The 20,634-nt window shown below is 43.3% G+C and overlaps 2 protein-coding genes across 2 annotated transcripts; one reads left to right on the top strand and one right to left on the bottom strand.

Annotated features, from left to right (window-relative positions):
* The first annotated feature begins 8 nt into the window (after positions 1 to 8).
* btd (biotinidase) lies at positions 9 to 3,782 on the top strand. The gene is made up of 6 exons (XM_062436633.1): positions 9 to 321; positions 1,195 to 1,344; positions 1,521 to 1,672; positions 2,438 to 2,615; positions 2,718 to 3,299; positions 3,381 to 3,782. Exons 1-6 carry the CDS (start codon positions 97 to 99, stop codon positions 3,651 to 3,653), a joined length of 1,560 nt encoding a protein of 519 aa, XP_062292617.1. The 5' UTR covers positions 9 to 96; the 3' UTR covers positions 3,654 to 3,782.
* Positions 3,764 to 19,667, bottom strand: LOC133997081 (serine/threonine-protein phosphatase 6 regulatory ankyrin repeat subunit A). Its single transcript, XM_062436637.1, has 29 exons — positions 19,656 to 19,667; positions 15,798 to 15,881; positions 14,998 to 15,076; positions 12,863 to 12,933; positions 11,973 to 12,173; positions 11,810 to 11,897; positions 11,543 to 11,685; positions 11,295 to 11,402; positions 11,113 to 11,217; positions 10,453 to 10,531; positions 10,146 to 10,260; positions 9,729 to 9,811; positions 9,584 to 9,647; positions 9,317 to 9,385; positions 8,999 to 9,139; positions 8,746 to 8,857; positions 8,566 to 8,592; positions 8,083 to 8,157; positions 7,766 to 7,967; positions 6,981 to 7,068; positions 6,722 to 6,839; positions 6,417 to 6,636; positions 6,228 to 6,315; positions 6,054 to 6,137; positions 5,805 to 5,953; positions 5,634 to 5,716; positions 5,351 to 5,433; positions 5,150 to 5,241; positions 3,764 to 5,060 (listed from the first exon to the last, which is right to left on the bottom strand). The coding sequence occupies exons 1-29, from the start codon at positions 19,656 to 19,658 to the stop codon at positions 4,762 to 4,764; spliced, it is 3,153 nt and encodes a 1,050-aa protein (XP_062292621.1). The 5' UTR covers positions 19,659 to 19,667; the 3' UTR covers positions 3,764 to 4,761.
* Between the last annotated feature and the right edge of the window lie 967 nt (positions 19,668 to 20,634).

A 20,634-nucleotide genomic window follows, 5' to 3' on the forward strand; every position in this document is an offset into this window, starting at 1 on the left:
TGCATCACTTCTAAACCTGGCAATGATTAAGCTGAGAAGGACTTTGTTCTACCATCTGACCTCTCTGGTACTGTGGTGTAACCATCTCTGTCTCTGATGGTAGAAAGCATGTTTTTCGTCTTTGCCGTTTGTCTCAGTTTCTGTGTCGTTGGTCAAACTGAGTCCAACAATGTGGACTCCTCGTACGTTGCTGCCGTGTACGAGCATCGCGTAATCCTGAACCCGGAGCCTCATGTTCCCATATCCCGCCCCGCTGCCCTCCAGCACATGCACAAGAACCTGGATGTCTACCAAGAGCAGGCTGCCCTGGCGGCCCAGCAGGTATGGACAACACAAGATCAGAGAAACAGTGCTGATCACTTAAGAAACACCAGAGTTCATGTCTGTGAGGTGTGGTAACAACTCCTAATCGACTTAATTGGATTCAAACGAAGGGATTAACTCACAGTCAAGTGCCCAAATGAACACTAACACATTTGACTCTTGCTGTAATCATTCCTCCTGTTCATACTTGCCATTAAGAGATCCCTTCATCATAATGCTTTTACAATGTAAGTGAAGTGGGCCAAAAATTGACAGCCCTCCTCCTGTGCTAAAATGTATTTTAAAATGAATTTTTAAGTTATTTTTATATCAAATTATTTAATATGAGGGCTCAGCTGTCCTAATTATTCAAATAAATGTAATATCTTAAGTTACAGTCATTTTGGTACCCTGTTTTTGTTACTATCCTTCCTTTCTTGGATCATATGTATGAATTACTAGGGGTGGGAATCACCAGAGGCTCCACAATACGATATTATCACAATACTTGTCACGATACAATATTATTGCGATTTTAAATATATAGCAATATGCTGCGATATATTGTGATTCATTATCTTTTTTCACCTGCAAATTATGTCCCCATAGGAAAATAAACTTCAATTTTCATTTGCAAATTTATAATAAAAGTTTGATACTTGGGGTCCGTGTATCGATACAATATTGTCATGCTGTATCGATTTTTTGCCCAACCCCTATGAATTACTGCAAAGTGTAATAGTAAACCATATAGTAAACTTGGTGTTTTATCTCAATTAATGTTCAGATGAAGAAGTGTGTCACATAGTCACCACAGCGTTAAACGAATCTCTGTCCTTGCCTTCTCTCTCTCTCTCTCTTTCTCTCTCTCTCTCTCTCTCTCTCTCCCAGGGTGCCCAGATCCTGGTGTTTCCAGAGGATGGTCTTCAGGGTTTCAACTTCACCCGTAGGTCCATCTCTAGCTACTTAGAAACCATCCCTGACCCTCAGCAGGAGAGCTGGAACCCCTGCACAGAGCCGGGCAGATACAACAATACCGAGGTGCACAGACATGCTTTCAGATTTTACATTTTTAAGAATTTAGGTGATATTTTTAAGGTGGCAAGTGTTCTGTATCTTGGATTATCTTGACCTGGAGACACCATAGGCTGTTCTACGCCTTAACTCACACAAGTCTATCACAATCACGATGTAAATGTGTGTGTTTTGTCCCACAGGTTCTCCAGCGGTTGAGCTGCATGGCTCGTCGTTACAGCCTCTACCTGGTGGCCAACATGGCCGACCTGCAGCCCTGCCCCCTGAAGACCGACCCCTCCTCCTCCTGTCCCTCTGATGGTCACTGGCAGTTCAACACCAACGTGGCTTTCAGGTGCAATGCAAACCTTTTAGATACATTGTAGACGCATTTCAGTCCAGCAAGTTCAAAAAGTAATTTCCTCCAACTAGTGTGACCCGGTATGACTTTTTCATTACAGTGACAGAAACATGATGAACAATCTGGGTCAGTCATTGAAAAAGTACATTTCCTGAAGTACTGTACTTAAATATAATTTTGAGGTACATTTACTTCATTAGTACTAAATATTTCTATATGATGCTACTTTATATTTCCGCTCCACTACATTTCAGAGGGAAATATTGTACTCCACTTCATTTATTTGACCGTTTTAGTCACTTTTCATATTAAGATTTGACACAATGGATAATACGTTTTTAAAATACAACACATTGTTCAAGATGAAACCAGTGGTTTCCAACCTTTTTGATGTTTGACATCTTACAAAAAGCAGTGTGTAGTCAGGGTCCTTTGGAGGGGCCCGACCCCTAGGTTGGGAACCATCAGACTAAACTAGCTAACTGTTCATAAAGTAGTTCAAACTAGCTCCACCTCCAGCAGCTACAACAGTAATGCTGCTCTAACACTGATGCTTCAGTTACATTTTGCTTTTACTTGTAATGTAGTGTTTTCACATTGCTGTATTGGTAGTAAAGATCTGAATAGATCCATAATCCTATACTTGTAGATATACGAATGCTTGTTGAATTATAAGATGCCATTCAGTGAATCTCTGGTAAAAAGAGCATTTGAATTTGTGTAATCGATTTGAACTGTACAATATCTTCTTTCGTACAGTTCAGATGGACTGTTGGTGGCACGCTATCATAAACACAACCTCTACTTCGAGGAGGCCTTTGACAGTCCGCCACAACCTGAAATCATCACATTTGATACACCTTTCGCTGGGAGGTTTGGCCTTATCACCTGCTTCGACATCCTGTTCCACAAGCCCACTGTTAACCTGCTGGAGAGGGTAAGAAATGATATATATATGCACATCTCGGCTCAAAATGTGTATCCAGGTCTACTTTCCTGTGTTTGATCCCCAACTGCTCTGATCTAACCTCCTTTTCAGGGTGTGCGTCAGATGATCTTCCCCACAGCCTGGATGAACCAGCTCCCTCTGCTGGACACAATCCAGTTCCAGCAGGCATTCAGCCTGGGTGCCAACGTCACCCTACTTGCAGCCAACATTCGTGACGACCGACTGATCATGACAGGAAGCGGCATCTACACTCCTTTTTCTGCCATCTCCCACCACGCCCAGAGAGGAGACCCAGAGGAGGGCAGGCTGCTGGTAGCCAGGGTGCCAGTCTTAGACCCACTGGGGGTGGGGCAGACCATGGCCACAGAGGAGGGGGAAGTTAGGAGTGAGTCCACATCATCTACAGCTGCAGACACTGGATTTTGCCACCAGGACAGCTGTTTTGATGATTCTCCTTCTCCTCCAGTCCCTCCCTTCTCCACCTTTACCTCATCCATGATGTACGACCCTTTTAAATTCGTCCTCCTAAACGACACAGAGAGCGAACTGAATGTGTGTGATGGTGCTTTCTGCTGTCGCTTGCAGTACCAGTGTTTTAAGAGCAGCGAAGAGCTCTACGCATTGGGAGCATTTGCTGGAACACACACCGTCAACGGGCGTTACGCTGTACAAGTAGGGATTGAAAATAATTTGGGATATTTAAAACTGCTTCACGTGACACTTTTTTTATATTTATCTTATCTCTGTGTACAGGTGTGTGCAGTAGTCCGCTGTGCAGGGTTGGAGACCAGTTCCTGTGGACAGGAAGTGGAAGATGCAGAGACTAAAATGGACTTCCTCTTGGAGGGGAAGTTTAATACTAAATATGTGTACCCGTCAGTTTTGGCTAGCCATCTGGTGCTGGAGCATCCACAACATCTGGAGAAAACTGCAAATGGTCGGGTGACTATGAAACATTCAAACATGACAGCTGGCCTGGTCACTGCCTGTCTGTACAGCCGCATGTATCATCTGGACAATGAGTGAACTGAGAGATATGAAACACATGTTAACACCTGATTTAAAAAAATGAATTTCTCTGACTAAAAATTGCACACATTTGTATTGAGTCACATTATTTTAAACTTTAAAAAAAATTAAAAACAAATATCTTTATTTCATTCATTACTCAATCTTTACAAACATTGCACCAAGAAGTGTTCATCCTTTGCCTGAAAGTTACTTGTTCCTAAAAAGGCAATATTTATTAATTTCTCTTTCTCACTCTCACACGAACACACACACGCCATCTCACACAGATACAGTGTCAGCCACTTTTCCCTGTCTCCAGTACAGTACACAGACGTTAAGTAGTTACAGCATTGTTGCTCATTCGCGTCGCCAACCGACTCCTGAACCGATCAAACAGTAAACAGTTCTTACATCCACCTGCTGTCAGAATCAGCTCCCAAGGATTCAGTCTCTCTCTCCACTCAGAATAAATTCATAGGATTCAATGATGACTTCCTCTTCTAGGAATTGAGAAGTTGTTCAAAATCATGGACCTGGTATTACCAAGTCACAGGCATCCGTGTCTATCGTGACAGCTTCAAGGAGAATAAAAACTCAAAAGTACAGTAGGGAAAACAGTTCATTTATCATCTGGTCCCATTAGATTGTCCCTCTCTCTTTCCCGTAGACAATCGTAGTCCTCTGAGCTTTTCTTCAGTAAATGCTTTTGTATTAATAGTTGAAGGAAAACTGTGAAAAGGCTTGAAACAACTCCAAAAAGATATCAGCATAGAGGAGCATCATTTAAAAAGAAAAATGACATTGCTTGATAATTAAAAAGACACCGGCCATTTTACTGACCATACAGTGATACTGGCTGAGAGAAATGTAATGTGTATTCACCTTACTCTATAATTTAGTATATTTACTTTCACACAGGTATACACCTTAAGGAAACAAACATCTGGTTTACAACATTATTTCATCTTGGATTTGGAGGCTTACCAAAAAAAATGTAAAAAGATCTGCACACTGTCTCCATTTTCTCCCTCCTTTGTCCCTTGTCAGTGATCTATTAAGGCTCCTGAGTGGCTGGCTAGCCTGCCAGACTTGTGGGTTTCTGTCCCGTAGCAGGGGTGTGTCTTCAGTATGTCTCTGAATCTGAGTCATTCAGTTCGTCATCACCAGAGATGGAGGACAGCGGGCGCTCCGGCCTGCAGTAGGATGCGTGATCAGGCCTCAGAGGAGGCGGGGCGTCAAAGGCCACGCCTTTGGAGATGTGGTTGGAGGAGGGGTGGTGGTTGATGACTGTTTGAGTAAGAGAGAGCGCGGGCAAAGTTGCTATGGTGACCATAGGTGAGGTGGGCATCATGGAGTTGAGAATGAGGGCCAGGCAGTCAGCAACGTCACGGTTGGGAGCGCAGGCTAGAGCTGGAGTGTAACCTAGAGATAAGAGAGGAGCAAGAGAGTGTGTGTGTGTGAGAGAGAGAGAACAGTGAAACATGGGTTAAAGCAGTGAGATTAATGCTGACCATTCTCATCCACTGCTAACACGCTGGCTCCTTTCCTCAGAAGTTCCTGGACAACCACTGTCAAGCCCTTTCTGGCTGCGACATGCAGGGGCCTGCAGAGAGGTGGAGGGACAGACTCTGTTAAAATAAGCCAACCTGACGTCAGTAAATTACTCCGCTGTACAGCCGAGAGTCTGCCTGCAGCCTGACAGAAATACGTACGTCCGGAGAGTAGTGTTGGTGCAGTTGATGAGGTTCCTATCGCTGATCTTCTCTAGAATCAACAAGGCACTCGTCTCATGACCCTGACAGTAGCAGAGAGGAACAAAGTGATGAACACTCAACAATGCAGTATAGTCATGTCTTGCATTTCATAAAAGTACATTTGTCCTTCCACTAACATGGCCATCATTAACTATTGATAACCACCATTCAGGAATCTATAATTCAACATGACCAATGAATGACGAAGCATTTCTTTCCTCTGTAAATGTGTGTGTGTTACCTTGCTGCAAGCCAGATGTAAGGCTGTGTTCCTGTTGTTATCCTGTAGTGTAAAGTCTGCTTTGGTGCTGCTCACCAACACCTCTGTGACAGATGAATGGAGATGGTCATATGTCAGAGCTTTAAAAATCAAAGACCTGCAGTGTATTTGTGTGTCAGTAAGTGTACTGACCCACAGCGTTGGTCTGTCCATTGAGAGCAGCCATCATCAGGGGTGTCCTGTGCGCGTGCGCGTCCACTACATTGGCTTGAGCTCCTTGGCTCAGCAGCAGGGAGACGCACTCGACATGGTCAGAAAAAGCTGCGGCGTGAAGGGGGGTCCTGCATCAACATGAACATGGTCCACAATATAAGAACAGAGCTTACCCTGAATAACTCTTGTAAAAAGATGAAGCCATGTGAATCTGTTAGCATCTCTCACCTGCCCTTAGTGTCAATGGTGTTGACGATGTTGGTGCCCAGGGAGTCAATTAACATCTCGGCCACTCCCTCGTTATCGTTCATACTGAAACACACAACACATGATGTCACATACCCTCAAACCAGAGTGCATCTGCATGAAAGCATTAATGAAAAAACAAACACACTGTCTTACACAGCACAGTGCAATGGGCTGAATGAGTTGCCCTTAATCTTCTTGAAAACCTCCTGGTCTAACAACACCTCCACACACGCATCATATCCTAAAGAGAAAGAGAGGAAAAGATGATATAAATAGAGTAGTCACATACAGATTTCTGCTTCAGACAGGAACAGAAATGATGAGTCTCAAGTGTTTCAGTACCGTTGTAACAGGCCCAGTGCAGTGGAGTGTAGCCCTGGTTGTCAGTGAGGTGTGATTGAGTGTGTGAGGAGTTGGTAGTCTGCAGCAGGGCAGCCAGGGGACCGACCCGGCCGCAAGCAGATGCCAGGTGAAGAGGTGAGCGGCCCCGAATGTCCCTCACACATATACTGGCACCCCGCTGGAGAAGGGCCTCTACACACTCTTCCTGCCCTGTCGCCGCCTGTGTGAAAAAATGATTAAATTAATCTTATAATATAATACAATAATATGATTGCAATGTTAGTGTGCATGGGTGATTATCTCACCCCTCTGTGTAGGGCTGTCCTGCCCCAGCGGTCCTGAGCCTCCACACTGGCTCCTTGACTGAGCAGGGAGTACACACACTCTGTGTGTCCATTTAGCACTGCCAACATCAGTGGTGTCCTTTATAAATTGTGGAAAAATGACAACACAATAACACTGTTTATGTTATCTACTGTTAAAGTGAAACTACTTATACATGAATGGTATAAGAAAAAAGCTTCGACACTAAGCCACTTTGTCTGCACATGCACACATACTCACTGTCCGTTGGTGTCCTTTATGTCCACATTAATGTGTTGGTCGTTGTTGCTCATGAGCAGGCGCAGGCACTCTGGGTGGCCATTCATAGCTATGGCAGAACACACACACACACACACACACACACACACACACACACACACACACACACACACACACACACACACACACACACACACACACACACACGCACACACAGGGTCTTACTTACAGTAACAACAGATTTTCCTTTGTAAAAGCTACACAATGAAACCCACTTATGTGATGTTAAGGCATTTCAACAACATGATTATATGTGTCTGTGGGCCTTCCCGCTTATATATACATATTATATGCAGTGTTGGGCACGTTACTTTGAAAAAGTAATTAATCTAATAAGCAGCAACAGAGCTATCAGGACGCTTTGCTCTCACACGCGCTGCATTCATAGTCACACAAACACACACACACACGCGCGCAGTCTCTCTCTACAGCGCACTCTTGCTCCAGATTCCGGGAGATTGTGTCTCATTTGCATCCTACTCTGTCTTTGGTTTTGCCTCTAAGTGCAGCCACTCTTTGGCAGAGAGAGAGAGAGAGAGAGAGAGAGAGAGAGAGAGAGAGAGAGAGAGAAGCGCCTGTTCGGATGAAAACCGCTTCAGTGAGGTCTGAAGAAGCAACACCGCATTTTTTTTGGCAGTAACGGTAACGGCGTTGTAACGGGGGAAACAGTAATTCAATTGATTACTCATTACTGAAAAAAGTAACGCTGTTTATTTATAACGCTGTTATTCCCATCACTGATATACCTGCAGCATGTATAGCCGTCTTTTTGTGTGAATAGTCACGGGTCATAGGTGAGGCGCTGTGGTGCAGCAGCAGGGAGACACACTCCTGATGACCCCTCGAGCAAGCCAAGCTGAGGGGTGTCCGGCCCTCTGGGCTGCGAACGTCCACATCAAGCAGGGAGGACAGGAGGACCTCTAATGCTCCACAGTGTCCATGGTAAGCCTGGATAAATGGAGGACACACACACACTTGATTCATGTTGACTAGTGATAGATACAGAGAGAGTCAACATGGCAGAGAGACAAACATCTTAATACTGACACATTCCTGAACTCACCGCCAGGTGGAGTGGGCTGATGGGAGCCTGACTGTCTGAATCGCTCAGCATGTCTGTTCCTGATGTCTCCATTAGCTAAAATAGAAAGGTGGTTCACATATTACTCATTGCAGATTGAGGTTTGCACAATATGTTTATGTTTACAAATAAGTCACTGCCACATTGATGTTACACAAAAATTAAGCAATGGTCACACTACTCTGCATTATTAACAATGGCTGAGCAGCTGCACCAGAGAGGGACAGTGTTTGCAAAGACATGTGCTTCAACTAATTTTAGGTTATAAGAGAAAAAAATATTTGCATTTTTAGCAAATCAATAACAAGATAAAAGAGGTTTACACTAGCTCCATCTGCTTAGCAGATAATCTACTCATTCTGTTCCCCATCTGTCCAGCAGAGGGAGCTACTTTCACAAAGAGTTACTGTGAGGGGAGACTGAGTTAGGTGAAAAGAGTCCAAGTATTAGATAAAACTTTCTTACCACATCAAGAGGTGTTTCACTCGCCATCTAAAATAAACACACACAAAGATTGATTATGATGTGAGTATTCTCTGCAATTAAAAGAAAACCTTTTAGGACATGAAAGTGAAAGTATTTAGTTTGCATGATTTGCAGGTTTTCTGGAAATACATTTTCATTCACAGTGGTAGTTGTACCCACCAGTTCCAGGCAGAGTGTGCGTCCGTAAGCAGAAGAATAATGCACCGCAGTGTTGCCCTGCTTGTCCCTCACTCCTGGATCAGCGTCGTTCCTCAGCAGGTATTCTACACATCTGTCAAACACAAAACAACATCCAGAAACATGAACAGGAGGAAAATACATTTGTGAGCCATAACCCCTTTTAACTTTAAGGATTATTTGATACACTGAGATACTTTACTTTTAATTGGATCAATTAAACAGCAGAACTTACTTTCCATCCGTGTCAGCTGCAGCAGCATAATGAAGAGGGCTGCAGCCTCTCTGGTCCAGCTCATTGATGCTTGCCCCGGAGCCCACCAAGGCAAACACACACTGGTAGTTACAGTTAGCTGATGCATAGTGTAGTGGAGTCCTGGGATGGTCAGAGGGTCAACGTCATTTTCTGTGCCAGTAAGTATTCTCATTCTACTCCTGTCTTCAGCTTTTTTTTATTGTTTTTTTTCTAGATGTCATGTTGGAACTATCACTGTGATCTCTGTACTCTTATTGGTTTAACACCTTCAAAACAATTTAACTTTGCTTGACTCACCTTCCAAAGTTGTCTTTCCTGTTAAAGTCTGCTCCTATGTTTAACAGCAGGTTCAGACACTCCAGGTTCCTGGTCAGAGAGACAGCATCAACTCATTTTACTGACATACATAATTTAACACACATATGCAAATAGCAAGGAAATTATTTCATTGCATTTGAGCTTTCTGCTCACATCACCTTCAACAAAATATATTATAGAAACCCCCCAAAAAAGAGGACCAGATATGAAACATTAGAAAGGCGGTAAGCAGGAATAACGACTCACCCTCCAGATGCAGCAGCATGTAGACAGGTCCTTCCAAAGTCGTCAGGGGTGTCTATGTCAAATCCTGAGCAAATATGCAAACAGAATCAATTTTGATGTCAACTAGGTAATTCCAGCGAAAAGAAAAACGTCAGCATTAATGTACCTGAGGACAGCAGCTTCCTGCAGCAATCTGAGAAGCTGCTGAGAGCTGCCAGGTGTAGCGGGAACATCCCATGAATGCCTCTCCTGAAAAGATAAAAGGCACAGAAGACAAGTCATTGCATGATATGGAGGGCATTCTACATTTAGAGTTCTAAAGAAAAACTAAAGGTTGACAGACAAGTTTATCCTGAGTTTAAACATCTCCTCAGGCTTTTAAATGCTTTCATTCATATGGCAGGAAGAGGAATTTGCTTAACACAAATAAAGGTAATTAAGAGAGCAACAATATAAAAAATTTAACAGTGTAATGTTTTTGTTCTAAAGTGTAAAAATCATTTAAATGTGCTTCTTATCACTGAAGCAAAGATTACATTGTATGAGAAGATTGACAGATGGTTAAATGTCAGTTGCTACTAACTTGGCAGTGTTGGCTCCGTGTTTGACGAGTGCTGTGATGATGAGCTCATGGCCGTAGCGAGCAGCGATGTGAAGGGCAGTGTTTCTGCTCTTGTCCTCACAGTCAATCTCAGCTCCTACACACACACACGAAAATAAAAAAGGTATATTTATGTATTCCCATGAAAACAATATGAGCACTGGCAGCGAAAGAAAAAAGATGGATGAATGATTATTTTGCATATTGTGTCACACATTTATAAACAGTACCCATAAATGCAAATTTGACTTCAGTCATAAAGCAGACAGCACACTGTAGGGGCTCTCACCATTTTGAATGAGCGCCTGCGAGCAGGAGAACCTGCCATGGGTAGCTGCCATGTGGAGGGGAGTCTTACCATCCTTACTCTGGACAGATGGAGGGAGAGACATGGGGAGAGAGGCAGAGAGGAAGGAAAGAACATGATTATGATTTTTCTATAAAGTATAAAGTCTAAATATCAATGTTGCAGTACATGTGGAGGTACATTACTCTAGCTGCTGTAATGTTATAAAGAGCTCAGAAATAAGAGAGGCTATGTGAAATCCTCTGTGGACGACACACACACACCCACACACACGCATTCCCTGAGCAGCTTGCAGCCTAAGGGAGCCGCCCACCCCCCCCCTCGTCTTCCATATGGCCCTGCATCTTGAGGCTGTGGGAACCCCATATCAGTTTCCATCTGAGCTACCAAAGTGTTAACCACACTGTCAGTTCAACTTTGTGGTAGCTACCAAGCGAAAAGAACATCAAATGTGTAAGTGGGAGCTTTCTGTTGATTACTTTCTATTAAAGATTGGAAACATAGGGATATTTTGGCCCTGACACACATGCTGACATATGATCACACATGCTTTTAAAGATAAATAAGGCTGATTTTCATACATAATTATAAAGGAAATATAATTCCTGAGCCACAGTTGTGAGCATTTGCATGTGGACACACCCGCATGTTGATGTGAGCTCCGTGTGCCAACAGCAGCTCCTGGCACAGTGCTCCCTGGCGTGAGGAAGAAGCAAAGTGGAGAGCAGAGAACCCCCTCTCGTTCACCTGGAGAAAAAGGCAGCAATCGGTAATTAAACACATGTAATTACCGTGCTTACCATACCTCATGCACAGACACACACCTGGTTGACGTTGGCCCCGGCCTCGATCAGCTCACTGACCACTACATCCTGTCCATTGTAACAGGCTAAATGGAGTGGAGTGTTGCCGTAGGCGTTCACCTCGTTCACCTAAGCAGAGAGATAAACAATCTGTGTTTATGTGTGCTTCTAGAGGAACACATTATTTTTCAATATCACTGAGAATATCTTGTAAGCTGGAAGTTAAACTAGGTCAATGCATGCATATATGAGTGTGTGTGTGTACTGACATGGACTCCCAGGCCCAGCAGGTAGTGCACTGTGCTGCTCATGCCACTGGAGGCGGCTGCATGGAGTGGGGTATAGGCCTTCTTGTCCTTACAGTCCACCTCTGCACCACTGGCCACCAATAACTTCACCACCTCCAGGTGACCTGAAGCAGAATAGGAAGGGGAGAGTATGAGATTCAATCCAGTCCACACATATTAATTTTGCCCCAACTAGGGGAGTAGTAGCAATTGTATTTGAAATAAAATCCCACATTATGACAATCTTACCCATGTAGGCTGCCCAGTGGATGGCTCTCCTGTCCTTCTTGTCAAATGCATTGATGTTGGCTCCTCTGGACAGCAGCAACTTCACCATCTGTCACACAAAAGCAATTGAAAAAGGTGCTGTCGCCTGTGTCTCTGCGTGTTATACAAGTAAAAAGAGAACGACCTCTACATGACCACTGAATGCAGCGTGGTGCAGGGCAGTGCGTCCTGCCCGGTCAGACACATTGACGTTGCTGAGCAGCGGGACCAGTGCCTCAGCACAGCGTACCGCCTTGTTACTAGCTGCTACGTGGAGCGGCGTCTGCCAGTTCTTGTCCCGAGCGTTAACATCTGCGCTGTGCTTCAGCAACACCGCCACTGCCTCCTGGACAATGAGAGAGAGAGAGAGAGCAACATGGGTCAGATTGTGCAGACGGAGGGTTTATTTTCGAACATGCCTCAGTGGTCTGACAAAGCACATGTCAGAGTGTGCAGGTTGTTTGGTTGTGTGTTGGTGGTTTTAAAAATCTTTGCTATTCTTAGGGGGGGGGGGGTTTCATACCGACAGCAAGGAGCTGTGTTAGAGTGGGCAATGTTGCCCACGACCGGGCAGAGTAGGCAAAGAGATTCAAAGCTTATCAAACAGCAACACACTGCTCAGTGAATAAATCCATTTGTCCCCTTTAAGGTCAGATTTTAAATTTTTCATGGCAGCACTCTTTTCAATCTCATGACTGTTAGGTAAGCAGAAAATTAGCTCAATGCAAGTTACAACTACAAGATATTCTGTCTTGTATGTGTGTTGCTGCACCACCTTATGTCTTCTGCTCTCACTGAATTATGAAATATTATGAATTAGCATTTTTTTGCCAGAGTACTATTGTGATAGGTAAATACCCCCGAGACAGGTCAAATGTGTCTATCAAATAGCCGCTGTGGTGGCTAACCTAAGTTTAGCCACCTAAGTTATGAGACTCATTTCATTACTTTTGACAGGGGGAAAAAAAAGACACAGGATTGCGGTAGTCTGTCACCAGAGTGATACTTTGTGTATGCATTTGTGTGATTTGTTACCTCACTACAAGAGGCGACAGCTCGGTGAAGAGGAGTCAACCACTTGTTATCTTTGGCATTAACTCTGGCTCCTTGGATGAAAAGAGAGATTGAGGAAGAGAGAGAGAGGAAGAGAGATGCCAGGTAAATGTAAACATTAGTGGATACATCAGAGGGAAACATGGTTAAACCAGAAAAACATGTTTGATCTTCAAAAAATACTTTGTAAGATCAAGATCAAGAGGAGAAAAGCTTTAACACAAATTAAAAGTTTAAAAGGTTCTTTTTTCAGGGATTTATGGGGGAGGGGGCACTATCTGAGCCAATAGTGCCTGGAAGACATAAAACTCTCATGATCCTGTTTGGCACAGCTTGGGGGTTAAAATAGACCTGAAACTGCACCTGTTGCTAGCTCTTCACATTATTGAGAAACAGTGAACACACACACACACACACACACACACACACACACAACTCCTCCCTTCCTCCCTTCTGCTTGTGTTGACCCCGCCTTGCAGAAGGCCAAGCCGGCAGAGACCCTATCAGATGATGGATAAATCACAAGCAATGTCACCAGTCACCCAGAGGCAGAGTGACAGTCACAGAGCAGAGAGCACATACACACATGACAAACTAGTGATGCAACATGTGAGGATGAGAAATGGAAAACAGGCAGGCAGAGAGTAGGTCAACTGATACAAAACAATGTAGCCTGAAGGATAAAATGAAAGTGGTTTACAAATGCATGGCAAAAAAATATAAATGATTAACTTTAATTTGGTATTATAACTCAAATTGTCTTGTTTTTGAAATTTGTTTCACATTCAAAAAGTTGAAACTTCTCTTAAAATAAGGCAGATAAATCCTCTACATTAGTATCCAGCTCAAGTTATTCTAACATTTCTCTTAATACAGGTGAACTTATCTTAAGATAATAACAGGTATATCATCCACAATAGTAAATTTTAACATTCAGCAAAGTGAGTCTGATTGATATGTGAATAAATGTACAAAGGAATTTAATAAACCATGATAGTTTATATGGATGCACAAATGAAACACAGAGCCAGATGGACACATACAGGAATGGCTGCGAACAGCTAGTGTGGATGGATGAGTAAAGTTTCCAATAGAAATTACAGTAGAGGTGATAAAAGCTCAAATTTGGTGACCTTTGGCTCATTCTAATGCTACTATTCCATCATACACACTTATTTATTACTGCATATTTTAATAAGTATATATTTATTTATTATTTTGTTATATTTATATGACTTTCTTCACTGTAAGGTTTATCATGCCACCATGATGGTTAATGTATTGTTTTACTAGAAACATAAGTGCACTCTTATTCAACAAAAAAAAACAAAGGTATTTTAAGTGGCACCATATTTTTAACTGCATGTCTTATCTAGCTTTTGTATCAGTTGTAAATTGAATCATTTTTAAAATAAACCTATGCCAAAAATAAAATAAAACATGTGAATCACTTGACTCATAACATGTGAATCTACTGAATCAACTCAACTTCTCGTCATCTTCATCTTCATTATAATCCTGACCTGTTACTTTGGCAACATTGCCTGTTTTCGAGCTTAGAGATGGCCCTTCTGTAAAAAATGCAGTGCAGATCATTCATTCATTCATTAAGCCCATAAACCCCTGTGTAACGTATATGGAAAATGCACAGCGTCCAGTTCACTTTTAGACACTTTTAAAATGCCACCAGTGTTTTTCCAAAGTAGCCCGTGTAATGAGGATGTCGGTTGTGTGTGCAATCAATGCAATTCCTAATGTGTGTTGTCATCAGTTATTTCGCTAATATTTGTCAAACACTGCAGACGACTGCCCGCTCCCTACTTGGCAGGACACAACCTCTTAGCTGAGTGCGCCACACACACTCATATAAAGCATGTGGGGGTGAGAAGGGCCCTTCTGTTCAGTCCCTCGTTGATTGGGACTGATACAGAGAGATGAGCATGTTTCTCTATCATCATGCTTGTGTTGTTTTGAAATGGAAATAGCAAACCATGACCTGTTAATCAAAACAATTTTATTAGAATGAAAAATTAATATAATAAAGTAGCTGACTTGACTCAGTTAGGACGTAGTTGTTTGTCCGGCAGCCGGCGCTCGTGGAAACCTCTGATGTTTACCTGAGAGGATGAGCAGTTCAATGATCTCAGCGTCTCCCAGGTAGGCTGCAGCATGCAGAGGCGTCCGCTTCTCATTATCCTGACAGAAGAACCCAAAAACAGAGAAAAACACACATTTAAGTATGTGTTTTATTTCTCTTTTTCCTGCAAAGATAGGCTTTATGATACATGCTGGCACACAAACATACCCCATGAATAAGTGAAAAATCTATAAAACTCACACTTGTGTAAGCCACAAGAAACATGAGACTAGACCCACAAATAGAAAGAAAATATCTATCTGTTCACTTGTATTCTTTCTTTCTCTCCATCACTTCAACACACCCTGCTGCTGCTGCTGCACCCCCACCTCTCTCTTTCAGTGCAGTAGAGAGCAATCAGCAGAGTGGGGCTATAAACAAACGTCATGTGACTGCAATAGGCCCGGGCCAGTGTTGCTGACTACAGGAAGACTCAGTGTGATGACCCCAGCATTATAGTCCAACAGAAACACAGCAACACACAGTGAAAAACAAAGCACAGAGCGAAAGTAAAAGGAGAGACAAAAAAAAGGAGAGGATATGTCCTTCAACAACAGGAGGTGACGGGTTGTCATGAACAGTTCATGAGCCTTTTCCTGGTTAATGGTTAAGAAGCTGCCTGAAGGCGCTTTCAGTCAGTCAGGAGATCGATACAAGCTCAGATCAATCACAGAGTGATGGCTGGCTGCTGCTGCTTTCCTCAGTCGTCTTTAATATGACGTGTGTGATGAGAACTATCAAATAAAATGGGAGAAAGGCACCGAGAAGAGTGCGACTTACCTGAATGTTGACATCCTCTTTTTTGAATATGAGGGAGCGAACTTCATCTGGGTCCACGTTGAAGATGGCTCTCAGCAGAGACGGCTACAGAGACCAAAAAAAAAAAAGAGCTGATGTTACACTACCATATCCTCGATTTGCAAGGCAGTAATTTTCTATCCTGACAACTGTGTTATCAGTGAGAGTTATGAGAGTTGACTGTGTGTGAGCGCTTGACTCTCTCACACACACACAGACACTATAATCCCAGGCCGCAGGTCACACACGGCTGTACATATACGATTTGTTTATGACGGAGCAGCATGTAGCATAAAAGTAAATATTTGAGTTTGAAGGGTTAAAGCTGTGCTCTGTCGTTAGTGGTGCGAGGCCAGCTGATAAAAAAAAGTTAATAGCGAAGTAAAAGACAAGAGGAATGTGGGCGAAAATGACAGGGTTATTATATTTAAACATGTCCTCCGCACAACTATTTATTGGGGCAATTAAACAAAGTCATACGAAGAAGAGAAGAGAGATTCCCCTCAGTTAAGAGGAAGCTGCAAATGAACAAGAGATACAAAAACATCCAGAGAACACTTTTCTATTATTGGCATGAGAGCGTGGTGCCAACTGATACTGAGTGGGAGTTAAAAAGACATTGTTGCTCAATCCCTGACCAAAAGGTGTTAGTGGGCAACACGGGAGTCCATTCAAATCAAAGGTTAAAGGAAGTGAAGCTGTTTTCAGCTCACAATTCAACGCCACACAGTAGCCTTATGATACATTCATATTTGTGGTTATTTTGTTGTTGTTGTGCCTTTTTTATTTTTTAATCTTGGATAATAAATAGAATCTAAAACCTTAAAAATAATTGTTCAACTAATTAACTAACTGCACGTCTCATTAAATCATTTCTTGTCACTAAGATTCAAGCATTTGAGCATTTTTGCAACTTTTTTTTCAGCATTTCTCCTCATTTTACAACTATGGCAGAATATCTATGTTTTAATATGTTATGTAAGTAATGAAAGGGATTAATTAATAATAAAAACTTACTGTTGTCATTGCTTTGCCCTTTGCTGCTGCATTATTGAAAATGCTTCGACGAAATAAACAAAATTCCTACATGCACATATGACACGATGATACTGAAGAGGCTTCAAATGTCAAAGCCCCTCTAAATTATACTGCCGCCCCCTCAACCTATCCTCAGTCTGATCCAGCACTACGAGTCAATGGAGGCTCTGTGTCCATTCATCTGTAACACTCTGTCACATATGCACCCTTTTTCCCAGAGTGCCACAAAGGTAAAGTGGGATTTAAGTTATGCCATTCAGTACTATATAAATAGTATGATGCAAACCCAGCACCTTACTCTCAACCACTATTTGTTTCCCCTCATCCCTCTCTCGTTTCATCCATCCTAAAAATAAGTGGGATGTCAGACATGTCGGCATCAGTCTCATGCCTATTCCATTGATAGGTAGACACAGGCTAAGACCAGCAGCACAAACCCTGTCGACGGAGCCGGCACGTCTTCTGCCTTCCCTCTCCGTGCTGTCTACTTCAAAAGGATGAAAAGACGTATTACCGTGTTTCATGGTAGGCTTGCCCTTTATACAGATAACGCTGGAGACTACAAAGGCCGAGGCTTTGCTGATAATCTATACAAACCGTCAGTCATCTCATATGGCACGGCTATATCGGTGACTACACTGGTGCTATATTTAGGATGACATGTGTTGGCAGTACATTGTATTTTTCATGCAATGGGCTGTGTAATTGTGATTGTAAGCACAGGTTTAAACTTCAGGCCAGGTGTGAGAAGTGTGGTCGTCTATTTTAAATCCTGGTGAATGCCGTTAGTCACACAAAAAGCTGCGGAAACCTTAAAACGTGACACAACCTCTGGCGAAACAAAGATTTTCAGCTAATTTGAGCACAATCAATCAACGAGGGACATGAGGAGAAGGGCCTGTCTCACCTTGTCCTCCTGAGCAGCAGCAGCAGCAGCAGCAGCAGCCCTTCGTGGAACATGATGGGATCTGCGATCTGGGGACGATTTGGGCCGAGGAGGAGGTGGGGGTGAAGAAGAGGGCTCGTCCTCCTCCACCTCCTCCAGCACCACGATACAAACACGGCTAGCCCGCTCCGACCGCATCAGGGACAGACGTTCACACGCAGCACCGCAATCATTCACACTCCCTCACACACACAGACACACACACACGCATGCACACACGCTGCTCCGTCTTACATACGTGCCCAAACGAGCAACACAAAGGTCAGCAGTAAATCCCATGAACGCTGGTGTTGTCCTCGTGAACAAACACTGCACATCTTGATGTAAAAATCCAAAGTGAAATGCGGCTCTGTCCTTTATCTGCCGGTGTTGCTGTGCTGCGTGTCTCCTCCTCCTCCTCCTCCTCCTCCTCTCTCTCTCTCTCTCTCTCTCCCTAAGCCACACTCACACTCTCTCCGTGAGCAGCAGCAGCGGCGGAGACGGTAGGGGATTCCTCTGCGTAATGGTGTCGGTAAGCGGCATGCGGCAGACTGAGCTCCACTACAGCACACAGGAAGCTACATCTATCTCCTCACTGCTGAGCTGCAGCCAGATACACACGCACACAGCCCCTGTGATTAGTGCGGATAGGGGGGCTAGAGAGAGAGTGTGTGTGTGTATGCATCGCTTGTTTCAGGCAGACTGCTGAAGCCAGCTCTTTCAAGAGGAGATAGTGAGGGAGGGTGGTGGAGAGGGGTGGTGGAGAGAGAAAGTGAAAGGGTTAGAAAGGATTAGGATTACGGGAAAGGGGTTAGAGGGAGGGGAGAAGGAATAGAAGGAGGAGAAAAAAGAGAATAATTGTAGTCAGGTAATTAGAGCACTACAACAGACAAAGAGGCCTGAGGATGAATGGGGCAAAGGACAAAGAGGACAGGGGGGCGAGGGACAACAATGGGTGTAAAACTGGTTACAGAAAGTTGACAGAGACTAGACGACTCAAAATACAGAACGAGAAGAAAGAGAGAGAGGTAGATAAATAGAAGAGGAAAGAAGAGTAAAAGAGAAAAGTAAGAAACACTGGATTTAAGGAGAGCTAAGCCTCTATTCCGAGATTAAATCAGGTTACTTGATAGTTTCAGTACTGAGTGAAATGTGCTAATGTGTACTAACAACATGGTGCAGCACTATTGATTCTTAATTGAAAACCCATCTTCAGTGATCAATGCCATGTTGTGGAACCGGAGAAACTTCAGAGCTTGTCTGGATATCTGAATGTTATCGCAAGTTATAAATGCTTGTTTAATGACTTCAATACACTCAAAACAGCACTGATATTTAATTTTGTTGACTTATTGTGCATCACAGTAATGTTCAGAAAAGGTTTGAGACGATCAGCATGGTACGAAACTTTCACCCTACAATGTTGTTGTTGTTGTTGTTGTTTTTAGTGATTACAGAATAAAAACATGTTATAGGTCTTCAACTCAATAAAGTTGAGGAAGCCTTTCCTTCTCATAAATGTGAGAGAATAAAAGAAACAGCGCATGGTGCGTATGTGAGCTCCAGTATCCCCTTTGGTGTATCAGTGGCATGGCTTCAAAAGTCCCCATCTCCTCATTATAAAACTGGAACAAACTGGCTTTGCCAGAGAATGTGAGGCTAGCTAACAAGACCAGTCTGTACGTGCACGTCTATGTGTGTTTGTCTCTGTCTCCTTCATATTCAACACAGACCCTAAAAAGAGCAATCTTTGCCAAGCCACACAACCCCATTAACTCAGAGGGAGAGATTGAGCGAGGGAGGGCAAATGGGACAGAGAGAGATACAGTTGGATGGAGTTTTTCTGCAGACCTAAACCTGAAGTCTAATGGACTTACCATTTATCATTTTAATATGGAACAGTCTGCAACCTTTCTGCTGCTCCAGCAGCTGAGCTGACACTACAGATCTACATCAAAGGCACAAATAAAGAATGATGTTTAGGAAGCAAAACATAGAAACAAACAGCTGATGCTTTGTCTGCCCCACACTGGGTCTACTCACAGGAGCGCAGCCCGAAGATGTTTACAGAGCAGATTAGTTGTTGTTTGTAATGAGTCGATCTGTGAGGTGTGTGTATAGATTTCTACTCATGAGCGTTAAAGTATGTGAACAGAATATAAAAGCAAAGCTAAACTCAGCAGAAGGTTTAAATACAGTACAGAGTGGTCAAACAAGGAAAAGCGTCCCTAAACAAGGCCGACAGTCTGACAACAGAAACTAAACAATCAAACGTGATGTGTTGGACGAGTTTTTCCACATATGAGACAGATAGATGCCTGCTCCATTCATTCCTCGGTGCTCCTGCAGCAATGGGACACCAGGAATAACACGCACAAGATAAACTCGATCTCACCGCAGCAACAAGAGGATGCAGGCTCACTTTTATCACACATCCCAGTACAAACTAAGAGCTTGACTCACATGTGAGAGTGAAAGTATGCAGCCTGCTCTGACCTTTGCTCTGACCCTGCCACAGGATGCAATGTGTGTAATGTAATCCTAGACCAGAAACACAAAGGCCAGCACGTGTGGGTGGTTTTCCTGAGAAATGCGCGCGCGCACGCACCCACCCACGCACGCACGCACGCACGCACACACACACACACACACACACACACACACACACACACACACACACACACACACACACACACACACACACACACACACACACACACACACACACACACACACACACACACACACACACACAGCAGTGGAGATGCTGTCGTCCAGAGATCTCAAAGCTTATAAAGACTCAAGAGTTACACTTCATGTTAACACTTTTGTGAAAGGTGCTATTTTTTATTGTTA

This window comes from Scomber scombrus, chromosome 16 (assembly GCF_963691925.1).
Source record: "Scomber scombrus chromosome 16, fScoSco1.1, whole genome shotgun sequence".
In the NCBI taxonomy this organism is placed as follows: Eukaryota; Metazoa; Chordata; class Actinopteri; order Scombriformes; family Scombridae; genus Scomber; species Scomber scombrus.

Excerpts from the sequence above, each read along its gene's own strand:
- btd (XM_062436633.1), top strand. The coding sequence starts at position 97 with ATGGTAGAAAGCATGTTTTTCGTCTTTGCCGTTTGTCTCAGTTTCTGT. Across the intron at positions 1,673-2,437 it reads AACACCAACGTGGCTTTCAG|TTCAGATGGACTGTTGGTGG; the intron begins GTGCAATGCAAA and ends TCTTTCGTACAG. Across the intron at positions 3,300-3,380 it reads ACGGGCGTTACGCTGTACAA|GTGTGTGCAGTAGTCCGCTG; the intron begins GTAGGGATTGAA and ends CTCTGTGTACAG.
- LOC133997081 (XM_062436637.1), bottom strand. Across the intron at positions 10,261-10,452 it reads GCAGGCGCTCATTCAAAATG|GAGCTGAGATTGACTGTGAG; the intron begins GTGAGAGCCCCT and ends GTGTGTGTGTAG. Across the intron at positions 5,717-5,804 it reads TGGACAGACCAACGCTGTGG|AGGTGTTGGTGAGCAGCACC; the intron begins GTCAGTACACTT and ends CATCTGTCACAG.